This window comes from Sminthopsis crassicaudata, chromosome 3 (assembly GCF_048593235.1).
Source record: "Sminthopsis crassicaudata isolate SCR6 chromosome 3, ASM4859323v1, whole genome shotgun sequence".
NCBI lineage: Eukaryota > Metazoa > Chordata > Mammalia > Dasyuromorphia > Dasyuridae > Sminthopsis > Sminthopsis crassicaudata.
This window is the reverse complement of record NC_133619.1, coordinates 152057959-152078901: the sequence shown is the minus strand read 5'-3', so window position 1 is coordinate 152078901 and position 20943 is coordinate 152057959. Positions and strand designations below refer to the sequence as shown.

The following is a 20943-nucleotide window of genomic DNA, read 5'->3' as shown; positions in this document are numbered from 1 at the left end:
GGCAGTTTTTAATTTAAAAAATTAAATTTATTTTAAAGGGTCTTGCTTTGCAATAGGTGCTTAATGAATTACATGATTGATTGAATTGAGTTGAAAACAACAGCATTTGCATTTTCAGCCTAATTGTGCCTTGCTGGGGATGGGAAAAGGAGGGAAGTTAGAGAAGGTGATAAGCCGGCCAAATGGAGAGGTTTATGGGTAGTCTGCTGAATGGTTAAATCTGAGGAACTTTGTTAAAGGAAATGAGTAAATCATAGATGTTACCTATCCCATGGCTTTTCACACATAGCCAAAAATGGTCAAACAATTGAAGTGTGTCAGACTTAGCCTGGGTCTGGTGATGTCTGAAAATCTGTAGTTTTCCCAGATTTATGTTACCCTGGAAGTTGATTTCACTTAGCATCTGGTCATTTTATACTCATGAATATCATGTATCCCGACCAAAAAAGCAGTAAATAGATTTGAAAGGGGAAATAAATGAAAGCTGGAGAGAAGTCAAATATTATAAAAGAGTAATTAATAGGCAGGACATTTTAGAATCATCCCCTTTGGGTGCCTGTAAAAGCTCTAGTGTGCTGGGGCACTGAGCCTTCAGTGTATTCTTGGTCTTTTTTTTTTTTTTCTAATTTTCAGGAAGTGGTGGTTTGGGGGGTGGGACTGATGGGTTGGATTGTGTTTGTGTCTGTGTGTAAATATTTGACCTTCTATGAAGGGCGCTCCTCACTTAAGCTTCGGTGTTCCTTTTATCAAGAGCCATCCTTCTCATCTGTCCCTTTGATCACATTCATTTTATCTTCAGAACGTGGTGGAGGCACTTCTTCAAAGCCAGATCCTTGACCCTTTGCTACCAATTTCTCTCCCAGACCACCTTGGAATATGAATATATCTTCTGTCCACAGGCTTGGCAAATAGGTTGGAGTGGGAAAGAATGTCAGAACTCATCAGGAGGGGTCTTAATTCACAGGCTGTCCCCAACAGTTACAGGCTGTGTGATCACGGGCAAATGACTTAACCTTCATAAGCTCCAGTGACTGTCTCATGTGAAAAATGAGAAGAATAATGTCTGACATATTTTCCTTCCAGGGTTGTTGTGAAGATCAGATGAGATGATATAGGTAGAGCCCTTTGAAACCTTAAAGTGAAATATCAGTATCATCTATCATCATCATTTCCTGAGTTTAACTCTTCATAACTCTTGGATAGTCTCTCTCTCTCTCTCTCTTTTTTTTTTTTTTTGGGGGGGGGGGCTTGTTAGCCCTTATCTCTTTTAAGGATTTCTTATCTACTATGATGAGGGCAGGACTGCCTTTTGTCACATAGTAGGTGCTGAATAAATGTTTATTGATTGATATGTACTAGTAATATTTTTTAGTAAAATTTATTATCCTTCAGTCCTTCAGTCTCTAAGAACTTATAACCTAAGAGACAACTGGTAAAAGTAAAATAAGAGACCAAAAATAAAGAAACAAAGTAATTAAAATGAGAGGCTCATTTACAAACTTTATCTTTGTAATTCCATGGCTTAATGGTGACTGGCACATAGTAGGAACTTAATAAATGCTTACAATTGATGTGCTGTAGCAATATTTTACTTATCCTTTGCCCTGTTTACAAACTTTTTGTTTTTCTATTCCCAATATTTAGCATAATGAGTGGCACATAGTAGGAGTTTAATAAATGTTTATTGATTGATGTATAGTAGTGATATTTTATTTATCTTTTGCCCTATTTACAACTCTTATCTTTATAATACCAGTATTTAGCATATATTATTAAGTACTTATACATGATTGATTAAACTGAGTTGGAAAAAAAAGCAGCTTTATCATTTTGTGTGTGGAGGTGCTAAGGAGGCTTATACATATATACATATGAATATATGGAGGCTTAATTCTTTTTATGATGCAAAAATAAGAGGTCATAGAAAAGTGGTGATCCAGATCAGTTCCCTTATTTTAATAGATGAACAAACTGAGGAGTAGAGAAGTGATAAGACTTATCTAAGATCTCTTGATTTGGATAATCCATAGGTTTAGACCTGGAAAGAACCCAAACCGTCATCTTACAAATGAGAAGATTGGGGCCCCCAAAATCTGAGTGATTTATTACCCCAAATCATAAAGATAATACATAGGTAGTAAGCATGAGAGATTCTCTGACTTCAAATCCATAATTCTTTTCCCTAAACAAGTAGTGCAGAATTCAAATCCAGGTTTTCTGATTTTAGATCTATTGCTTTTGCTACTACCCTATCTCCATTAAAATTATCTTTAGAGGAAGTCCCTGAATTTTACTGCCTTCTCATTTTAATTATGTTGTTTCCTTTATGTTTGGTCTCCTGCTTTTTCTTTTACCAATTGTCTCTTAGATTATTAGTTCTTAGAGCCTGAAGGATATAGGATCATAGGATTTCCAGCCCCCCAGAATTGTAAGATTGATATGTACAGATATTATATACCTCAACTCTCTCATTTTACAGATAAGAAAAACTGAGCAATTTGCCCAAGAATGCTTAGCTAGTTAATGAATAGATCTGGGATTTGAATCTAAATCTCCTGTCTCCAAAGACAGTAGTTTTTCCATGACTCTAAATATAATTACCCATATGTAGTTCACTCAATAAATAGCCTGTGATTGTGACTTAATAAAAATAAATGTCTACTACATAATGTTTTGTGCAAAAGGAAAGAACTTAAAAAACTTAATATAGTTCTCTCTCTCTCTTCACACACACACACGACGCACACACACATACACATACACACACACACACATATTGTAGATCTAAATAAGCATAATTAGCTGGTGCAGTGAATAGAGTGCTAGGTCTGGAGTTAGGAAGACCTGAGTTCAAATATGGCCTCAGACACTTGGTAGCCATGTGATCCTAGACAAGTCACTTAACCTTATTTGCCTCAGTTTCCTCATCTGTAAAATGGGCTGGACAAGGAAATGGCAAACCAGTCTATTATCTCTGTCAAGGAAATCCCAAATGGGATCACAGAGTTGTACATAACTGAAAAATAATTGAATAGCAATAGTGGATCCAAATAAATATGGTCCAAGGCAGCACATGGCCAGCAGCTTCTGAGACTTGATACAAAGCAGTGTGGCCATTCAAAAGAGACTGACGGTCTCTCTGAGAAAAACTGAGATCTGATAGAAAGAGGAGTGACCCTATTGTGGAAGAATCCTAATTAGGCAGAGATGGAAAGGGAACACATTAGCAAAGACCCTGACACAGCAGCACGAGGCTTGCTAGGGTTGGAATGTCACCCATGATCAGTTAAAAAATCAGGTCTATAAAGGGGGGTCTGAGGCAAGGGCATGGAGGACTCTAAATTTTAACATGGTGGGGATCACTAGAGAAAACCGTTCTACTTATCTATAGACACAACATGTACCAAGTTTAGTGTAGTGCCTTGAACCCAGTAGCAAATCAGAAAGTCCCCTCAAGTTCCTAAGGAAAGGGTTTGAGGTTTTGTGTAGACATTTTTGGAAATCTTGTTGATCTAAACAGGAGTTCAGATAAGATTTATAGATAAGCTTTTTCCTTTTAATGTAGGGAGGGGTACAGAACTTTAAGTTTTATTGTCCAGATTTTGGCCATCAGGATCATATAGTCTTTTCTTTACTGAGTTTCTGTCCAGGGAATAATGACAATTTGGATGAGTATTTCTACTTAGGCTTGAAATTCCATACAAATACAAAATTACATACAATACAAATTACAAAATACAAATACAAAATATTCCTTAACCTTTGGACAGTGTAATCCTACACACTGCTGTTATCAAGATTTTATTTGTAAAAACATCAAAAATTATATAAATACTAGCATTTAGGTTGCTTAGTAATGGTGCCAGCTCTGGAGTCAGGAAAACCTTCTCCTGTTTCTTATAACCTTGGGCAAATGGCAAATCACTCCAGTATCTTTGCCAAAACTCCAGAGGGATTTTTGAATAAAGGAATAACCTTCAACAACTGAAACAATTCAACAATACCAAAACTATTATTAATTATCTGATTTTAACCACCTGCCTCTTTTTCCTTTCTTAATAAAAGTTAGATAGGTAGATGTCAATCTCCAGATCTTTAATCCCATAGTCATTTTATAACTGACATTTTTAGTTTATATCTTACTTGATAGATATTACTCCTCATTAGCTAAATTTAGTTTTTTTTTTAAATGTCTCATACTCCATCTAGTATTTTCTCAATGTAGCTGATCAATAATTTTACTTAATACAGAAGTATTTCTTATTAATATAATGGGAAACTTTCCAAAACATCCCATACATTTTTAATGATGAAAACAGTTTAGATATTCCTTACAAGCATAAATTTAATGAGCAATCTCCCAAATTTGAAGACTTATGTGATAGACTAACTTTATAAAATAAGAAGCTTTTATACTTAAGGGGATCCAAGAGTCCTGTGGAGCAGTCTTATACCCACCATTTGACAGCTGCTACCAGTATAACTACTTGGCATCCTCTTTCCCTCCCCTCCCCCCCTTGTATGTGCTGTAGCTTTTCTAGCAACTGGCAGTTTTTAATAATTGACACTTTCCTGGACTCAAAAAACACTTTTCTCATGCTGCTAGTTCCTATTAAAGATATTATGATTCAGTCATAAAGTGAGTGATTGCCTTTGTACCAACCACAGTTTTTTTGTTTTTAACATACGTGTACACAGTCTGGTCTTTGTCTGTTTTCTGGTTATTTTCAGATGGGAATTAGCTGTCAGGCAGCTCTGTATTCAAGTTCTTTCCCCTCCCCTTCCCTTATTTCTTTGCTAAGTAAGGGCTGGATTTTCTGCTCTTTAACTGTGTGTGCTGGATCTCTCTGACTGTTTGGACTGTAATAGCAAATAGCACAGGCTTGATGAGAGACATTTTCTTGAAAAACTTTTGAGGGAACAAATGCAAAAAAAGAATTATAGATCTAATTCAATGCCTGGAATGCTTTCCTCCCATCAATATCTCTTGACCCTCTGATCTTCCTTAAGATCCGGGCCAAAACCCTGCTTTCTATGGGAAACCTTTCCTGATCTCCCTTAATTCTAGAACCTTCTCTGTTCATTATTTCCAATAATGTCCATTTATAACTTGTATGTACATAGTTATTTTCATATTTTTCCCCCATTAGACTAATTTTGAGTTCCTAAAGAACAGGCCCTCTCTTTAGCTTTGGCCATTTATCTGTTGGGAATGTATTATCTCCATTTTACAGGTGAGAAAATGGGGGTTCAGAGAATATAAGTGACTTGCTCATGGTCACAGAAACATTGTCAAAGCATGTCAGAGAAAAAGATTTTAACCCATATTTAACCCATATTCTTAGTCAATTGCAAACCACTGGGATTATGTTTTGAGCTAGGTTTTGAAAAAGAGGAAAAATAAGAAAAATAAATTAAAATCGTGGAAGGGAGAAGGACACAGAAGTGGGAAATCCTCCAGGCCCGTTCTGGCAAAACTAGCTTGACTATAGTTGAAGTTTAGTAGTAGTGGGGAAGTAAGCAAATGTTCTTCAATGCTCTGTCCCATTGATCTATGATATATTGTTTCCAGTTCTCCTTATAAGGGGAAGATCATAATTTACCCTTTTCTGGCTGCCCTGTTCCATGTGCAGATCTGCTTAGGAAGGTTTACCCTCTTGCAAGGGAGTCCTCCTGTCATTTTCTTGACATTACTTGGGAACCAGTGAAACACCTCAACCTGTGTATATATTCTCCCTGGTTCTGGTTACATAACTAGTCCATTTACTTTTCCTGTCATATATTTTCCTTGATGACATCCTTTATATTGCTCCTCCTGTACAAATGTCAACAGTAAGAGATAGAGTTGATAAGGTATAGGGCTAAGGTTATGGTGACTTCATAACCTGGACTTTTTCTGCCTTTCCAGTCGTCTTCCACCTTAATAATCTTTCACTTGTTTTGAAATCTTGTGAAAGATTATTTTAGTGACAATATGATAGTTTAGAAGGAGGATGATAAGAATAGGAAAACCTGAGTCCTTTATCAGTTCAAGAGGATGGTTGTGAGGGTCTACAGCAGGGCATCTTAAACTTTTTCCACTTATTACCCCTTTTTTCCTGAGAAATTTTTACATGACTCTAGGTATTTACTGATAATAAATCACATTTTTGCAATCCTCATCTTCAATTACAAGACCCTTTATGAAGTTGCCAACCACAGTTTAACAAGATAGGGTCTACAATATGGTGGAAGTAGAGATTAATGGCAGAAATGAGAACTGATTCAGAAGTTAAATAAATAAAATATATTTATGTTTGTGCTTCTGGTCTTTTTTTTTTTAAACTTTTAAATTTATGCTATATGTAAAACAGGAATGACTATCATCAGGAATCAAGTTCTCTTTAGATTGTATATATTTCTTTTTAAAATATGAGTATCTACTATTAATTCTAATGTTTTCCTTCTCATGGATTATGCATGCAAACAAAGAATTATGGGGTTTTTAGGGATTTATTTTTCTCTTGAAAAAATGTGCAGATTGTATATTTTGCACAGTTCAATGAATTGTTCTTACTTAAGAAACTCCAGGTGCTTAAGCAAGCTGTTCTGTTTTGTTTCTTTTCTAGGCAAAACCAAAGCTAATTGAGCCACTTGACTATGAAAATGTTATTGTCCAGAAGAAGACTCAAATCTTGAATGATGGTTTACGTGAAATGCTGCTTTTTCCTTATGATGACTTCCAGGTAACGGTTTTTTTCCCCCCTATCCTTTTAAATCATGATTGGTCTTTAGGGATAATTGGTCAGGATACAAAGACATTTCTTGCCTTTTAATTCAGGAATTTAATTTAACCTCTTTCTACCAAATGTATGTTTGGTGTTGGATTTTTTCTTCCCTTTTTAAAGACTTTTAGTCGTGATAAAAAGAAAACAGCAGCTCATGGGGATTGGTTTTGTTAATATTATTAGTATGGCAAACATAGAATTATGAACAAATAAAATGAAGTAGCAACATGGAAAGATCACTGACTTGGAGTGAGAGAACCTGGGTTTAAATCCTCCTCTCTTTCTGTCACTCACCTGTTTGTGTCATCTTGAGCACTTACTTCTGAGGCACAATTTTCTCATCTGCAAAATCACATGGGATAGATTAAATGGCTTGCCAAATCCTTCCCGCTAAATTTGTGATTATATTAATAGAAAAAATATTACTAGAATATAGCATCTACATTATAGATTCTTAAAAATGGTTTTGTAGATTGATTAATCAAAAATTTCTCATAGAAAAAATCTGAGAAATGTTACTTTTAAGTTCCGATGTGATATACAGAGTCCTTAATAGGTTTTAAACAATTTTAGAAGCATATTTTTTATGATCTAAGGATTAGGATGTTTAATAATAATTTAAAAAAACACACAATCTTATTTTGCCTTGCTATAGAATTAAAGTATTTAAATAAGTTTATCTCTTTCTTGGGGTAGAAAAAAATCTTTTAATACATTATTCACTGTTAATGGGGAAGTTCTGTTAGAGAACTCTTTCCAGTGGTACAAATTTTGAATTCATTATGAACTGGGATGTTTTTAAAACCAACTACCTCACAAAATAACAGCACATAGCAAAAAGAAAACAAATGAAAAGCTAAAAAAATACAGGTTTTTTGCCAATAAATTTGGCAAGGTTTGGGTTACATTTGCACAGTCAAAACAGGCTACTACAAATTATACTAAATGTTGACATATTTTTCCTGTTGAGGCCTTTGTGGAAGGCAAAGGTTATCTCCAGGTTCACTGAACATGACTGGCCTTAGAGTGTGTGTTTTTATATCTCAGTAAAATGGATTCTTTAGAAACCATTTTAATTTTGCAAATCCAGAACACCAAGTTCCTTTTCTGAAGGGATTGTGACACAAATATTTAAGAAACGAGAATAATAAATAAAACACATTCAATATCATCTTTAACTCCAGAGATTCGGGACCCAGGTGTTAATGAAATAGCAGAACTAGTTGGTTAAAATTACATGAAAAACACCTATGTGCTTTTTGCATATTAAGTAGTCCTCTGAAGATGTTGGATAATCCATGTGGCTCTGGCAGAAACCCCAACCTTCCACCTTTTCTCATTAAAAATGGGTGGGTTGACAGAGTTGTTTTTCTCATTTTCCTAATTTTCATCAAAATGAGGGAGTATAGATTTTAACCTGAGTTCTCAATCGTAAAATAGAGAATAAAGTCTGGCCCTGGGATTTCACTAAAGTAGAGAACTCCCTTGTTAAGGAAACTCCCTTTACCAATGCAGTTTTGTATTTTCTTTGCAATCTAATATCTTACATAATTTTCCTACTATGTCAAAGGCAGGACTTCCCAGTTCCAAGGGTAACTATCTATCCACTACACTATACTGTCCCTTTTTAAACCATAATAATTTCAAATGTAGTTTTATTTCTTTTTTTTATTATTATTTTTTATTTTTTTTATTCATTTTTCCAAATTATCCCCTCCCTCCCTTCACTCCCTCCCCCCGATGGCAGGTAATCCCATACATTTTACATGTGTTATAATATAACCTAGATACAATATATGTGTATAAATACCATTTTCTTGTTGCACATTAATTATTAACTTCCGAAGGTATAAGTAACCTGGGTAGATAGACAGTAGTGCTAACAATTTACATTCGCTTCCCAGTGTTCCTTCTCTGGATATAGTTATTTCTGTCCATCATTGATCAACTGGAAGTGAGTTGGATCTTCTTTATGTTGAAGATTTCCACTTCCATCAGAATACATCCTCATACAGTATTGTTGTTGAAGTGTACAGTGATCTTCTGGTTCTGTTCATTTCACTCAGCAACAGTTGATGTAAGTCTCTCCAGGCCTCTCTGTATTCCTCCTGCTGGTCATTTCTTACAGAGCAATAATATTCCATAACCTTCATATACCACAATTTACCCAACCATTCTCCAATTGATGGACATCCATTCAACTTCCAGTTTCTAGCTACAACAAAAATAGCTGCCACAAACATCAAATGTAGTTTTATTAAGGCAGAGGATGGTTTCAGGGGTTTCATGAATATTTCTGTATATCTTGAAGGTGTCTAATTTTCTCATTGGTTTTAAATTAATTTCTAATGAGAACTTTCTTGTTTTGTCATGGATGCTACTGTGTCTCTGAAGCATGAATTTGGAAGAATCCATATTAGAGAAAAAAGCTAAAGATCAGTGGGCAATACATAGATGTAGCAGGGGAAAAATTGATTTTTATGAATAGAGATAGGCACCCTCTCTTTAATCTCTAGTTTAGAGAGTTGTCAGGAGAATGTCCCCAGGTCACACAATATGTAGTAGAGGCAGGATGGCTTCAGAATGTCTCACCTGTTTCTCTTTATGGAAAAATACCAATAAGAAATATATCATTTTATAAGAAAATATGAAAAAGGATAGTTCATGATGAGGAAATGTAGAGGTTGTGATCTGCCCACATCCATGAAGGCCTGTATCTTTCAAAACATCAATTAATCCCCCTGCAGTCTTAACTAAATTGTCAAAATGATTAAAGCAGCTGAGCTGACAGAATATTTAACAAGATAGAACCAGCTTCTTTAGCCAACTACTTTTTACTTGAGGTGATTTTTTTTTTGTTTTGTTTTAATTTTAGAAGTGATTTTTTAAAAAATTTTAATTTTAGGGATGGGTCAAAGAACTCCAATTTACTTAAAATAGAAAAGGAAATGGACATTAACCCTGAACATTAAGGGGTCAGGAAGCTTTTGTATCTTCCTTGGCCTCAAGCTGCTTGCTATTGTATGCATGATTGGGGCTAATTCAACTGTGATGAATTAAATTTTCATTTATTAAACAGATGCTAGATGCTGTAAAAATATAGAGATACACATTATCTCCGCAAATATGCTTAATTATTAAATTAAGGTATCAATTTAGGAGAGGAAAAAAATATAGTTCAAGGAAAGAATGATATGTATGTTTAATGAGGGATAAATAGGATGAGTTAGTTCTCATTACTGTAGACTTTAAATTAATCTGGTTGGACTTTAAATGGAGACAACCTATCTTGCTCATAAGGTATGCTTTAAGATTGTCATTTATCTAGTTATATGGGGATTTGTGTGAAAAAATATCTTATAGTAGGAAAGGATAAAAGAGGAACAGGAAAAATGCTTCACAACTTTTCTAATTAGCAGATAAAGTAATGTACACTAAAAAATAGGAAGGGGGAAGTTTTTTATATTTTTCAGAACATTTATAAATTAATTCTCTTATTAAGGAATGGAATGCTAGGATCAGTCAAGTATTCTTATTGGTAAATAATTTTATTGATACTTTGTTATGATGATAACATTGAAATTGATGATGAATATATGTATAGCTGATTTTTAAAGAATTAGTAAAAAAAATATTTTTATTTATATATATATATATATATATATATATATATATATATATATATATATATATATATATATATATATATATATATATATATATATATATATTACTAAGTGCATACCATAGATGCAGAATAAGGTAAAAGCCTCTTTGTCCTCAAAGAGATCTCTTTCTACTGGGAAAGTCAACATACAAACAACTACATATACACATGATATATACAAAGTAAATTAGGTAATCTCAGGTACTGGCAATTAAGGGTACAGGAAAAGTCTCTTGCAAAAAGTGTATTTGAGGAGGAAAGAAGGGAACTTTTTCATTGAATGACCTCAATTTTTTTAGTTAGGTATAATGTGAGGTTCTCAACAAATGGTGCAGGTGCATGGAATCATTCTTTCCTAATGAATTTTCTACTCCTTTAGTAGTTAATTCATTAGGAAAAAATAATTCCCATGCTATATGCCCTAGACCTAAGGAACCATCATGAGTCATCACTAAAGGTAAATATAAGGGATCATAAATGAGGGAATTCAAAGGCTCTGGCTTCTTTCAATCATGCTTCTGGAGTTCTCCAGTCCAGTAAGATAAGATAGTGTATGTATTTGTAGTGGTACGTGATTTTCTCTGGTGCATTTTCTTCAAACATGCAGCAGCACTTGAATAAGAACAAAGAAGCAGATGTATGGAGGAATTAAGGGTCTGGATCAGTGATAGAAAAAGAAGGTGAGTGATCTGAGAGTAGAGAATGATGCAGATGGATTGGTTCAGGAAGGGTCTTGAAATGGAAATTTGGGGTATTTGAAGGTACATCAATATTGATGTTGAAGTCTCTTAGTATGAAGGGAAGAGTTGGTGGAGAGAGGGTTTCTTATTGAAGAGGATGGAAGGACAAACGGGAATTGCAGAATATTCAGGGTCATCCACTATGGAAAATGAGTTTTTTTTAGGGTGGAAGGGATTATTATGAGAGAAAATGAAAGCAAATCTAGAATGGCTGGTTCAGGAAGCAAGCAGTTTTATCCGGAGAAAGATTAGTGCTGGCCGATAGAGTGAGAAACAGAGTTTTAAGATGAAAGAAACATTTTTAATTATGGATCAGGAGTTTCAGAGAAGGCACAGCAAAGGAATTGAAAAGATTTAAAGTTGAACATTGGAGAGGGCAAGGTGGATAGTTAAGGGGGTGTCAGGGATGAGTAATGGAGGTTTGCATCTTGGTAGGTAGGGCTTAAGAATCATGAAAGGGGAGAATTTGAGGAGGGTCAAAGTATGCTAACCCTTCAGGAATACGTCCAGGTAAAGTATTAATGGTTGGACATAAATCTATCGAGAAAGGAACTTGATTGAACTGTACAGGGCCCTCTCTTGAGAAAGAGCAAGTATTCAAGGTGTACCTAATGGGATCTTAGAAGGAAATAGGTGGCCAGTCTCTAGAAGGCATTTATACTTAAGGTAGAGGGATCTTATCCTAGGTTCCTAAGAGCTGGAGAATGCTCTATAGGCTAAAGAAAGTAAGAGACAGTTTTCTGGGTATTGCTTAGCTGGAGAAAGCCCTGGGGCAGGATTCTTGAAATCCTACAGACTGTGCTTCCTAGTCTGGAGAACTTCTAAGCTAGGATTGAAAAAAGGCCAGAGCCCTTAAAAGTAAACTCTCATTTATGCTATGTTCATCATCACCCTAGTGAGACCCGCCATCACTCATGTTGGTTCCCTAGATCTACGGACTGGAATACCCTCCCTATTCCATGTCTCTAAATACTACTCCCATTTCTTCATCTCCTTTGATCTTTTTTTTTTTAAATTAAAGCTTTTTATTTACAAAACATGCATGGGTAATTTTACAACACTGATTCTTGCAAAACCTTCTTTTCCAAATTTTCCCCTCCTTCCCCCCACCCCATCCCCTAGATATTAAATATGTTACAATATATGTTAACATCTTAAATATGTTACAATATGTGTTAAATCCAATATATATATATATACATATTTATACACTTATCTTGCTGCACAAGAAAAATTGGATCAAGAAAAGAGAAAAACAAAACAAAACAAAACAAAACAAACCTAAGAAAGAAAACAAAACTCTCAAGAAACTATTTTACTGACCTAGAAAAAATAACAAAATTCATCTGGAAGAACAAAAGGTCGAGAATTTCAAGGGAATTAATGAAAAAAAAATGGCACAAAAGGTGGCCTACCTGTACTAGATCTAAAACTATATTATAAAGCAGCAGTCGTCAAAACCATTTGGTATTGGCTAAGAAAAAAACTAGTTGATCAGTGGAATAGGTTAGGTTCACAAAACAAAATAGTCAATGACAAACCCAAAGGCCCCAGCTTTTGGGATAAGAACTCACTATTTGACAAAACTGCTGGGAAAATTGGAAACTAGTATGGCAGAAACTATGCATTGACCCATACCTAACACTGTATACCAAGAGAAGATTGAAATGGATTCATGATATAGACATAAAGAATGATATAAATAAATTAGAAGAACATAGGATAGTTTACCTCTCAGACCTGTGGAGGAGGAAGGAATTTGTGACCAAAGAAGAACTAGAGATCATTATTGATTAGAAAATAGATAACTTTGATTAAATTAAATTAAAAAGGTTTTATACAAACAAAACTAATGCAGACAAGATTAGAAAGGGAGCAATAAACTGGGAAAACATTTTTACATCTTCTTTGATCTCATTTATCTTCCACATCACCTAATTTATAGTAATTTATATTCTTTCCTATATTATTCCTATTATCTTTCCTATTCTTATTCCTTATTATAATTCCTATTTTTATTATCATTCCTATCTAATAGTTTCATGTATTTCGGTTTTGTATCGAAACTATAACTTCATCTTCTTAAAAGCTGAGAGTTCCCAAGAGACTATCCATGTTTTATCTTGCTTTGTGTGATACATAGTCACAACGTAGATTCTTTGTAATTTTGTGCTGATTGATTTGATCACTATCAAATCTATAATAAATACAGTTTTCCTTCTTATTTGATTCAGAAGGAAAGGTATCATGAGAATCAGTTGTTTTGTTTTAACTTTAATAGAGATTTCCATATGGAGAACATCTGATAAGAGTATTGTTGAATAATACTATATTGTTATGTAGATATTAGATATTTTCTGAAATAAAAGAAATCATATCAAAAGAGGTGGCATAATAATTAAAAAAAGTGGGGAGGAGGTAAATTTGCAGCCAGCAGTCTAGGTTTGATTTCCTGATACTACTTCTTGCTAGGCCATTAGGTGATTCATTTAAACTATCTGGGTCTCATTTTAGCCCATTTGTAAATTGATGGAGTTATATGAGAGAACTGTTAAATTTCTTGACAACTTTAAATATATGATCCTATGACCCTCAAGTTTTCAAGTAAACTTTAAAAAAAAAAATTGATTTCATAATATGTGGCAGTTCTCACTTAAGAACTTTTTTTTTCAGGAATATTCTTTGAACTTAAATATCCTAAAGGGCAGAGATACCCTTTCTTCCTGATCGACTGAACATAGAACAAATTATACAAGTTGAATTGTCAGATGACATGGAAAATTCTGATCAAAACTGAATGTAGCAGCCAGGATTGTTAACTTTTGATTTGCTCTCAAAGACAGAATATTCTCCTCTGTGTCAGACCACTGGTCTCAAATATTACATCTTATTTTTTGCAAGAGCCTGTTAACAAAATATCTTTTCTCTTGCTTGCATTGCCGTAAATTGAAGAGATTGTTGGTTATGATTTTTTTTGCCCTCTTTTAATTGTTTATTACAGATTTACTTTATTTTCAATTCACAGAACAAAACAGGCATTTCCATAACACAGTACCAAAAAAAAAAAAAAAAAAAAAAAAGATTGCATATGAAATTGCAGGTCTACTATGCAAAACCTCTGAATTCAGTCAGATGGCTGCCTGCATCAGTTATCTATTTCTTATATATTAGACAATCATAGATGTTTGGTAATGAATAGGCATGCAGAGTTGATAAACTTAGTTATGATATAGTTATAAAGAAAAGACCATATAAATATGGATTTAGGTTTGAATGACATTAGGGATACCACTTATGAATTTAAAATTGGATTGTAATACCCTGGATAAACTAAGAAGGAATAGAATATCATGTATTTTAGCCTGAGGATAATTTTATTTTAAAATAAAGGAGTGTGCTACTCTAAGATTTCTATACTAAAATGTAAATATGTTTACAGTATGTGGTATATATATGTGAATTCAGTTGTTGACTAATATATTGCTTATATGCCCTGTCGCATATGACATTCCATGATATCTTTATCAGTATAAGAATTATTGGGGAGAGAGTTCAGTGGAGAGGTGAAAGGTAGAATAAAAATTATTGGAGATCCCTGTAGAATAACCACATTTGGAAATACTTAGATACAGATGCATCTTTACATTCTCTCAGTATTGTATAGGAAAATGTGGCTCACCCATTTCCCTTTAAATAACATCCTGATTTTTATTTTTCCTCTAGTTCTTTTCCTTTTCTACTTACATAAGACAGATAATGATCTAAAAACTACTGACCCAAAAAGGAAGCCAAGCCCTGCTAGTTACAAAGGGTCTGGAAGTTCGCAATCACAATTCCCATCTGCTCCTTTGAAAAGAAAATTAGCAGTGGTACTATTGCATATGAATATTATGATATAGTGTTCAGAAAAAGTTCTGCCTTTCACTGTTTTATGGAAGTGTGTTGGATTGGATTGTTTTTTAAAAAATAAATTCCTCGAAGTTTCTTTCTCAGAATTCAGTAGTCTACAATATGACTTTCAATAACCATTGTGGTGTCTGGGATATTAATCAGTATTCAAGATTGAACACGGTCCAAAAATATGGGGAAAATTTCCAAGTTGAAATTTGTCACCACATTATTTTAGGTTTCTAGGTCCAAGAACTAGAGGGGGCCTTGAATAATTTAGTTCAACTCCCACATTTTGAGAATTTAATGGCTTCTCATCAAGGTTATACAGAGTCTAAATTTGAACTCGGACTATGAATTCAGTGTTTTAAGTACCATTCCACATTTTCTTTCTCATATGACTGTTGATATAATTTTATTTTAGATGATATTTTAAAATAGAAAATTATATTCTAATTTTAGAAAAAAAGTCTCTTTTGGGGGCAGCTAGGTGGCGCAGTGGATAGAGCACCAGCCCTGAACTCAGGAGGACCCGAGTTCAAATCAGGTCTCAGACACTTAACACTTCCTAGCTGTGTGACCCTGGGCAAGTCACTTAACCCCAACCTCCAAAAAAAAAAAAGTCTCTTTTAAAAGTAGAGGTTAAACAAAACAGTGAAGAAGAAACCACTTTTTTTTTTCATAATTCATTGATGAGAAACTTGAGAAAAATGTAGTAGTTGCAACAGAGTTCTATGAAGCCCCCTACCTTCCCTAATGAAGATGACTAAATCTACATATTAAATGGAAACCAAGCAGGTGAGACTGTGGGAAGAGTCCTAAGCTTACAATCCACAGGATTTTAATTCAAATCCTAGTGTTCTCATTTACTAAACTGTGTTACCTTGAACCAGCCCCTTAACTTTTTTGGTCTAAGTTTCCATATCTGTAAAATGAGAGTGTTAGATATCTAAGGTTCATTTCAGCTCTAGAACCTATGAAAAGCATTCCTCTTTAGGTGACAAATATAAACTATTTTTTTATGTCGTGCAGGTAAATTGCTACTTCTTGATATTTTTAAAGATAATTTTTAAATTAGCATTTTTTGTTTTTATAATGACTGACACTTCCCAATGAATCCCCCTTCAGAAAGGAATCATTTATAATGAATTTTAAAAGAATAATATTAACAGTTCAGCAAAATTAATTAACATAGCAAAAAAGTCTGACTATAATAGATAGAATACCAGGCCTGGAGTTGAAAAGACTCATTTTCCTGAAATCTGACCTCAAATATTTACTAAGTGTGTGATCCTGGACAAATAACTCTATTTGCCTCAGTTTACTCATCTATAAAATGAGATGGAGAAAGAAATGGCAAACCACTCCATAAATTAAGAAAACCCCAGATGAACTATGCCCAAAGGGCTACCAAACTGTGCATATTCTTTGATCTAGCAGTCTCTAATGGGTCTGTATCTCAAAAGGATCACAAAAAAAAACGGGAAAGGACTCACATGTGCAAAAATGTTTGAGCCAGCCTTTTGTGGTAATAAGGAATTATAAATTGAGTGGATGGCTATTAGTTGGGGAATGGCTGAATAAGTTATAGTATATAAAGGTTATAAAATATTATTCTATAAGAAATTAAAGTTCCAAATGGAGTCAGGAAGAGTGGGGCATGACTGAAAGAAATTGCTGAACAACAAAACCAATACTCCTCTCTTCCCCCTTACAACCTTAAAAAAGTAGATATGAATGACTACTTATAGGACTTCTCTTATACTCTTCTATGTAATGATGAGGGAATTTACACCAAATAACTTGAGAATTATCCTCCTTCTCATTGGAAATGAATCAGCAAAAAGAAACATATCTGTGACTGAATTTTTAGGGACCTGAATGTTTTATCTTCTCTTTAGATAAGGTGATTAATTTGAAACTACTTTGGTCCAAGCAGAGAATCAGCTTTGGCTTGTTTTAAGTCTGTACTATCAATCTAGACTTAAGGAAGGAAGGAGCAGGATAGGATGATAGTCAGTGTGGTTTCTGAGTTCAGATTCCAGACCAGCAGCAGCAGACATCTCTTGAGGAAAGAATCTCCTCATCCTTTGTATTTTGGGTCATTTCCCGTATGAAAATCAAAGAGAACATAGATTTAAAGCAGAAATTTTTAATCTTTTTTTTGTATCATGGATTCCTTTGACAGTCTAATGAAGTCCCTGGAGACATTCTTCAAATAATGGGGAGGATTGTACTTCTCTCAATGGCACTAATCTCAATAATTTTTAATAGTCTTTTACATGTCATCTTGTTTACTAGACCACAAGAGCAGGAATCATTTGTTCATTTATCCTTGTAATCCCTGATGCAGTCTTATATAAACTTTCTTAAAAAAAATTTTTTTTTTTTTGTTAATGGCTTTGTTTGTACAATTCCTTCATTTTCCAATGTGATCCTCTCACTTCATTACTTGAAAGAGCCATTCCTTAAAACAAAGAAAATATAGAGTGGGGGAAATCAGTTTATCAAAACTAACCAATATATCTATCCATTTTGACTGTATGTGTTATGTTCCACCTCCATAGTGCTTCACTTTGGGAAAAAAAGAAGGGGAGGAGGGAGGAATTCTTGTATCTCATTCATGACATTCATGTACCACAATGTTGATGGCTATATCTTTACTAGACTCTTAAGAAATATATGTTCAGTGAACAGAAAACATCATGTACAGGGGATGGTAATAATAACATCTTCCCAAAGAAAGATAGTTTAGAGAGGAAATAAGAAACATAACACGTGAGGTCACTAAATAGTATTATTTTACTTTTGCTTAAAAATAACTTGTTGATTCAATGATAACGCATTGATTTCCATTATTACTAAATACTTTTTTTTTTTAATGCTAAAATACTATGAAATATTACAGTCAGTTCTTTTCTTATGATGGATCCCTGATCACACCTAGATAAACTGCTTGGGTACTAGTGGGTCACTTATTAGTCTTTTCTGAGTATTATTGTTGAATAAAAGCATGAGTCACTAGAGAGAGAACTTGCAGTTCTTGAGTTCTTCAAGGAAATGAGTGAGCAGGAACCAGCATCTGTTGTGTTTGATATGTTTGAGATAAGATTTTTGGATTATATTCAAAATTTTGAAATGCACCTTTAAACAGACTGAAGTGATGCTCATAGATAAAGAAAAAGATTAGGAAACAATCTCAATACAGGATAGATGAGGAAGTATATCTTCCTAAAGTAGGGCAATCATAAATTCATTGATGCATCAGAATGTTGATGTAAGCTACAGACCCGTGGTGTCAGATTCAAATAGAATCAGATCTCTATAGGCCACATATTGACTTAGAAAACCACATATTAATATTATCTGTGTTTTATTACCTTTTTATTTCTTTCATTATACATTTCTCAATTATATTCTAATCTCATTGGAGCCACACTTGGGAGTTTTCCCCTAAATAGACACTAGTATGATAACCTCTGTTATCATTTGCTGGTTCGATTTTCTTTTCCTTTTTAATTAAAGCTTTTTATTTTCAAAACATATCCATGGATAATTTTCTTCAACAGTCACCCTTACAAAATCTTGCGTTCTAAATTTTTTCTTTCCCTTCCCCTCATCCTCTCCCCTAGAGAGCAAGTAATACAATGTATGTTAAACATGTGCAATTCTTCTATATATATTTCCACAAATATCATGCTGCACAAGAAAAATGAGATCGAAAAGGAAAAAATGAGAAAGAAAATAAAATGCAAGTAAACAACAAAAAAAGAATGAAAATACTATGTTTTTTCCCACAGTCCTCTCTCTGTAGACCCAATCTATTAATTTTGAAGTCCTACTTTCCATGATTTCTGTGACTCATGGTTGCCTGTTTTTTTTTTTTTTTTTTTTTTTTGGTATTTCTAAGGGAATAATATACGCAATTTTGTTTTTAGCTTTTTCCCTTATACAAGCAACAAATTAGAATGATTTTGAACTTAAAGCAGTTTTGTTTTAAGGCTTTACCAAAAACAAGTAAGGAGACTCAAACTTGGGTTTCCTTAGCAAGAAAATAACTAATTAATTTCAATTTCCTGATGAATACTATGTCTTGTACCTCTTTCCCCAGAGCTATTTGTTGTAGTCCCCTAAAAAACAAACAAACAAACAAAAAAACTAATATAACCAGAAAGAAAAGCCTAGTGGTTGAGAGCTTTGTTATGTGAGTATTGGGCCCAGTACAACAGTAATTGCAACTCCCTTGTCCCACCCTTTTGGGCCAACACTCCCTCTATCATAGCATTTGCTGCTAACATATTCTGGCTCTTAGCCATTTTGCCTATTTCCCATTGCAACCATGTTTTTCCAGAATTCTTTTTTTAGTTTCTGGCTTGCCTCAGACTCTCCTAGCAGGTATCATGGCAGCTGTGGCTTCCACCCACTGCCAACAGCTGGCCTTCCTCATTGCCACCATCTTCTACAAGTTTTTGTGCTCCTTGTGCATCTTCTCACTAGAAATCCTTCTCAATTGTTTTCTGTCCATGTGCCTTGGATTCAGGGAAGTTGAGGTTTCTTTTGTTCATACTTGTACCTTACCTTACAGAGAGATGGAAAGGAGAGAAGGGAAAAAATGAGGAATAATCAGCTGCTAGTTATGTGAAATAATGGTGCTGATTAAATTAATTAAATTATAATTTATATATACAATATAATTTAAATGTATTAAATTAATTAAATTTTAAAAATTAAAAATTTATAAATCAAGATAAGTCAAGAACTATTTATTATATACCTACTATTTGCTAAGCACTGGGGAAACAAAACAAAAAAAATGACGAAAATCATTTTGCTCTCAAAGAGCTCATTGTCTGTTGGGGGAGACCAGATGCAAACAATTATGTACAAATGAGATTGAAGAAGAATCAAAGACTAAATCATTATGGAGGGAAGCATTAGCATTAAGGTGGTTAAGGAAGGGCTTTTTGTGGAAGGTAGGATTTTAACTGGTACTTGAAGAAAGCCAGCTTAGTTGGGAGACAGAGATGGAGAGAATTTCAGGTATGGGGGACAGCTAGAGAAAATGCTTTTAGTTGGCAGATGGAATATCTCATACAATATGCAGCTAGGTGTCCAGAAGGAAGAGTCTCTGGAGGTAAATGAGGTGTAAGAATGATGGGATGCAGGTGTTGAACCCCCCCATAATATATTGGAGTTTCAGGCCAGTGTCTTGACTTGTCTCAAAAGAATTTGTAGGCTTAGCTCATCTCTAAATCTAGTGGCAAATATGTATTTTTTTAATTATGGGTGGGCTAATCCAAAAAGGATTTAGCCCTTAACTAGAGAAAAGGAAGTTGCCATAAGGCAAGCTAAATTCTTAAAGAATCCTTGAAGCCCCAAGGTGGATAAGTTCCTAAAGAATTAGCAACCTAAGGAGGGGGAGGATAATGACTTTTGTGGTCAAGGAATAACCTCAGGGTTGCAATGCAAAGACTTACTTAAGGACCACAGAGATCCACTTAAGGACAAGGTAATCCTATCTCTTTCTCCCTGCTTGCCTTGGAGAGTAGCTTGGCCTCTCCTCAACCTTGGCCCTCTTACAGACACTTAAATTCTACAAAGGCCTCTCCTCTCAGTGCTTTTCTGCATGGCCCACCTTGACTACCAAGGACCTGGTTTTTTGCTAGAGTCACAGAAAAGCAGGAAGGGGCCAGATTAGTAAGGATTTTATTTAAAAGAGGCTTTTTAAAAGGGCTTTCTTTGAAGGACTTTTTTAATTTGTTCTTGGAGGAGCTGGAAGTTTATTGAACAGGAGATGTGCGAGGAGGAGCACGTGGTCAAACATGTTTAGGAAGATGCATTTGACAAAAGAAATGACTAATTATGGAAGGAATTAATGGAA

The 20943-nt window shown here is 34.3% G+C and overlaps 1 protein-coding gene across 27 annotated transcripts in view; it reads left to right on the top strand.

The window, feature by feature from the left end:
* The window catches only part of DOCK9 (dedicator of cytokinesis 9), a 353079-nt gene that overhangs the window by 154133 nt on the left and 178003 nt on the right, over window positions 1-20943 (top strand). For all 27 annotated transcript variants that reach the window (XM_074299422.1, XM_074299428.1, XM_074299424.1 and 24 more), the window contains exon 2: window positions 6609-6725. In XM_074299422.1, coding sequence (XP_074155523.1) covers window positions 6609-6725 — 117 coding nt within the window. The remainder of the gene's footprint in view (window positions 1-6608; window positions 6726-20943) is intronic.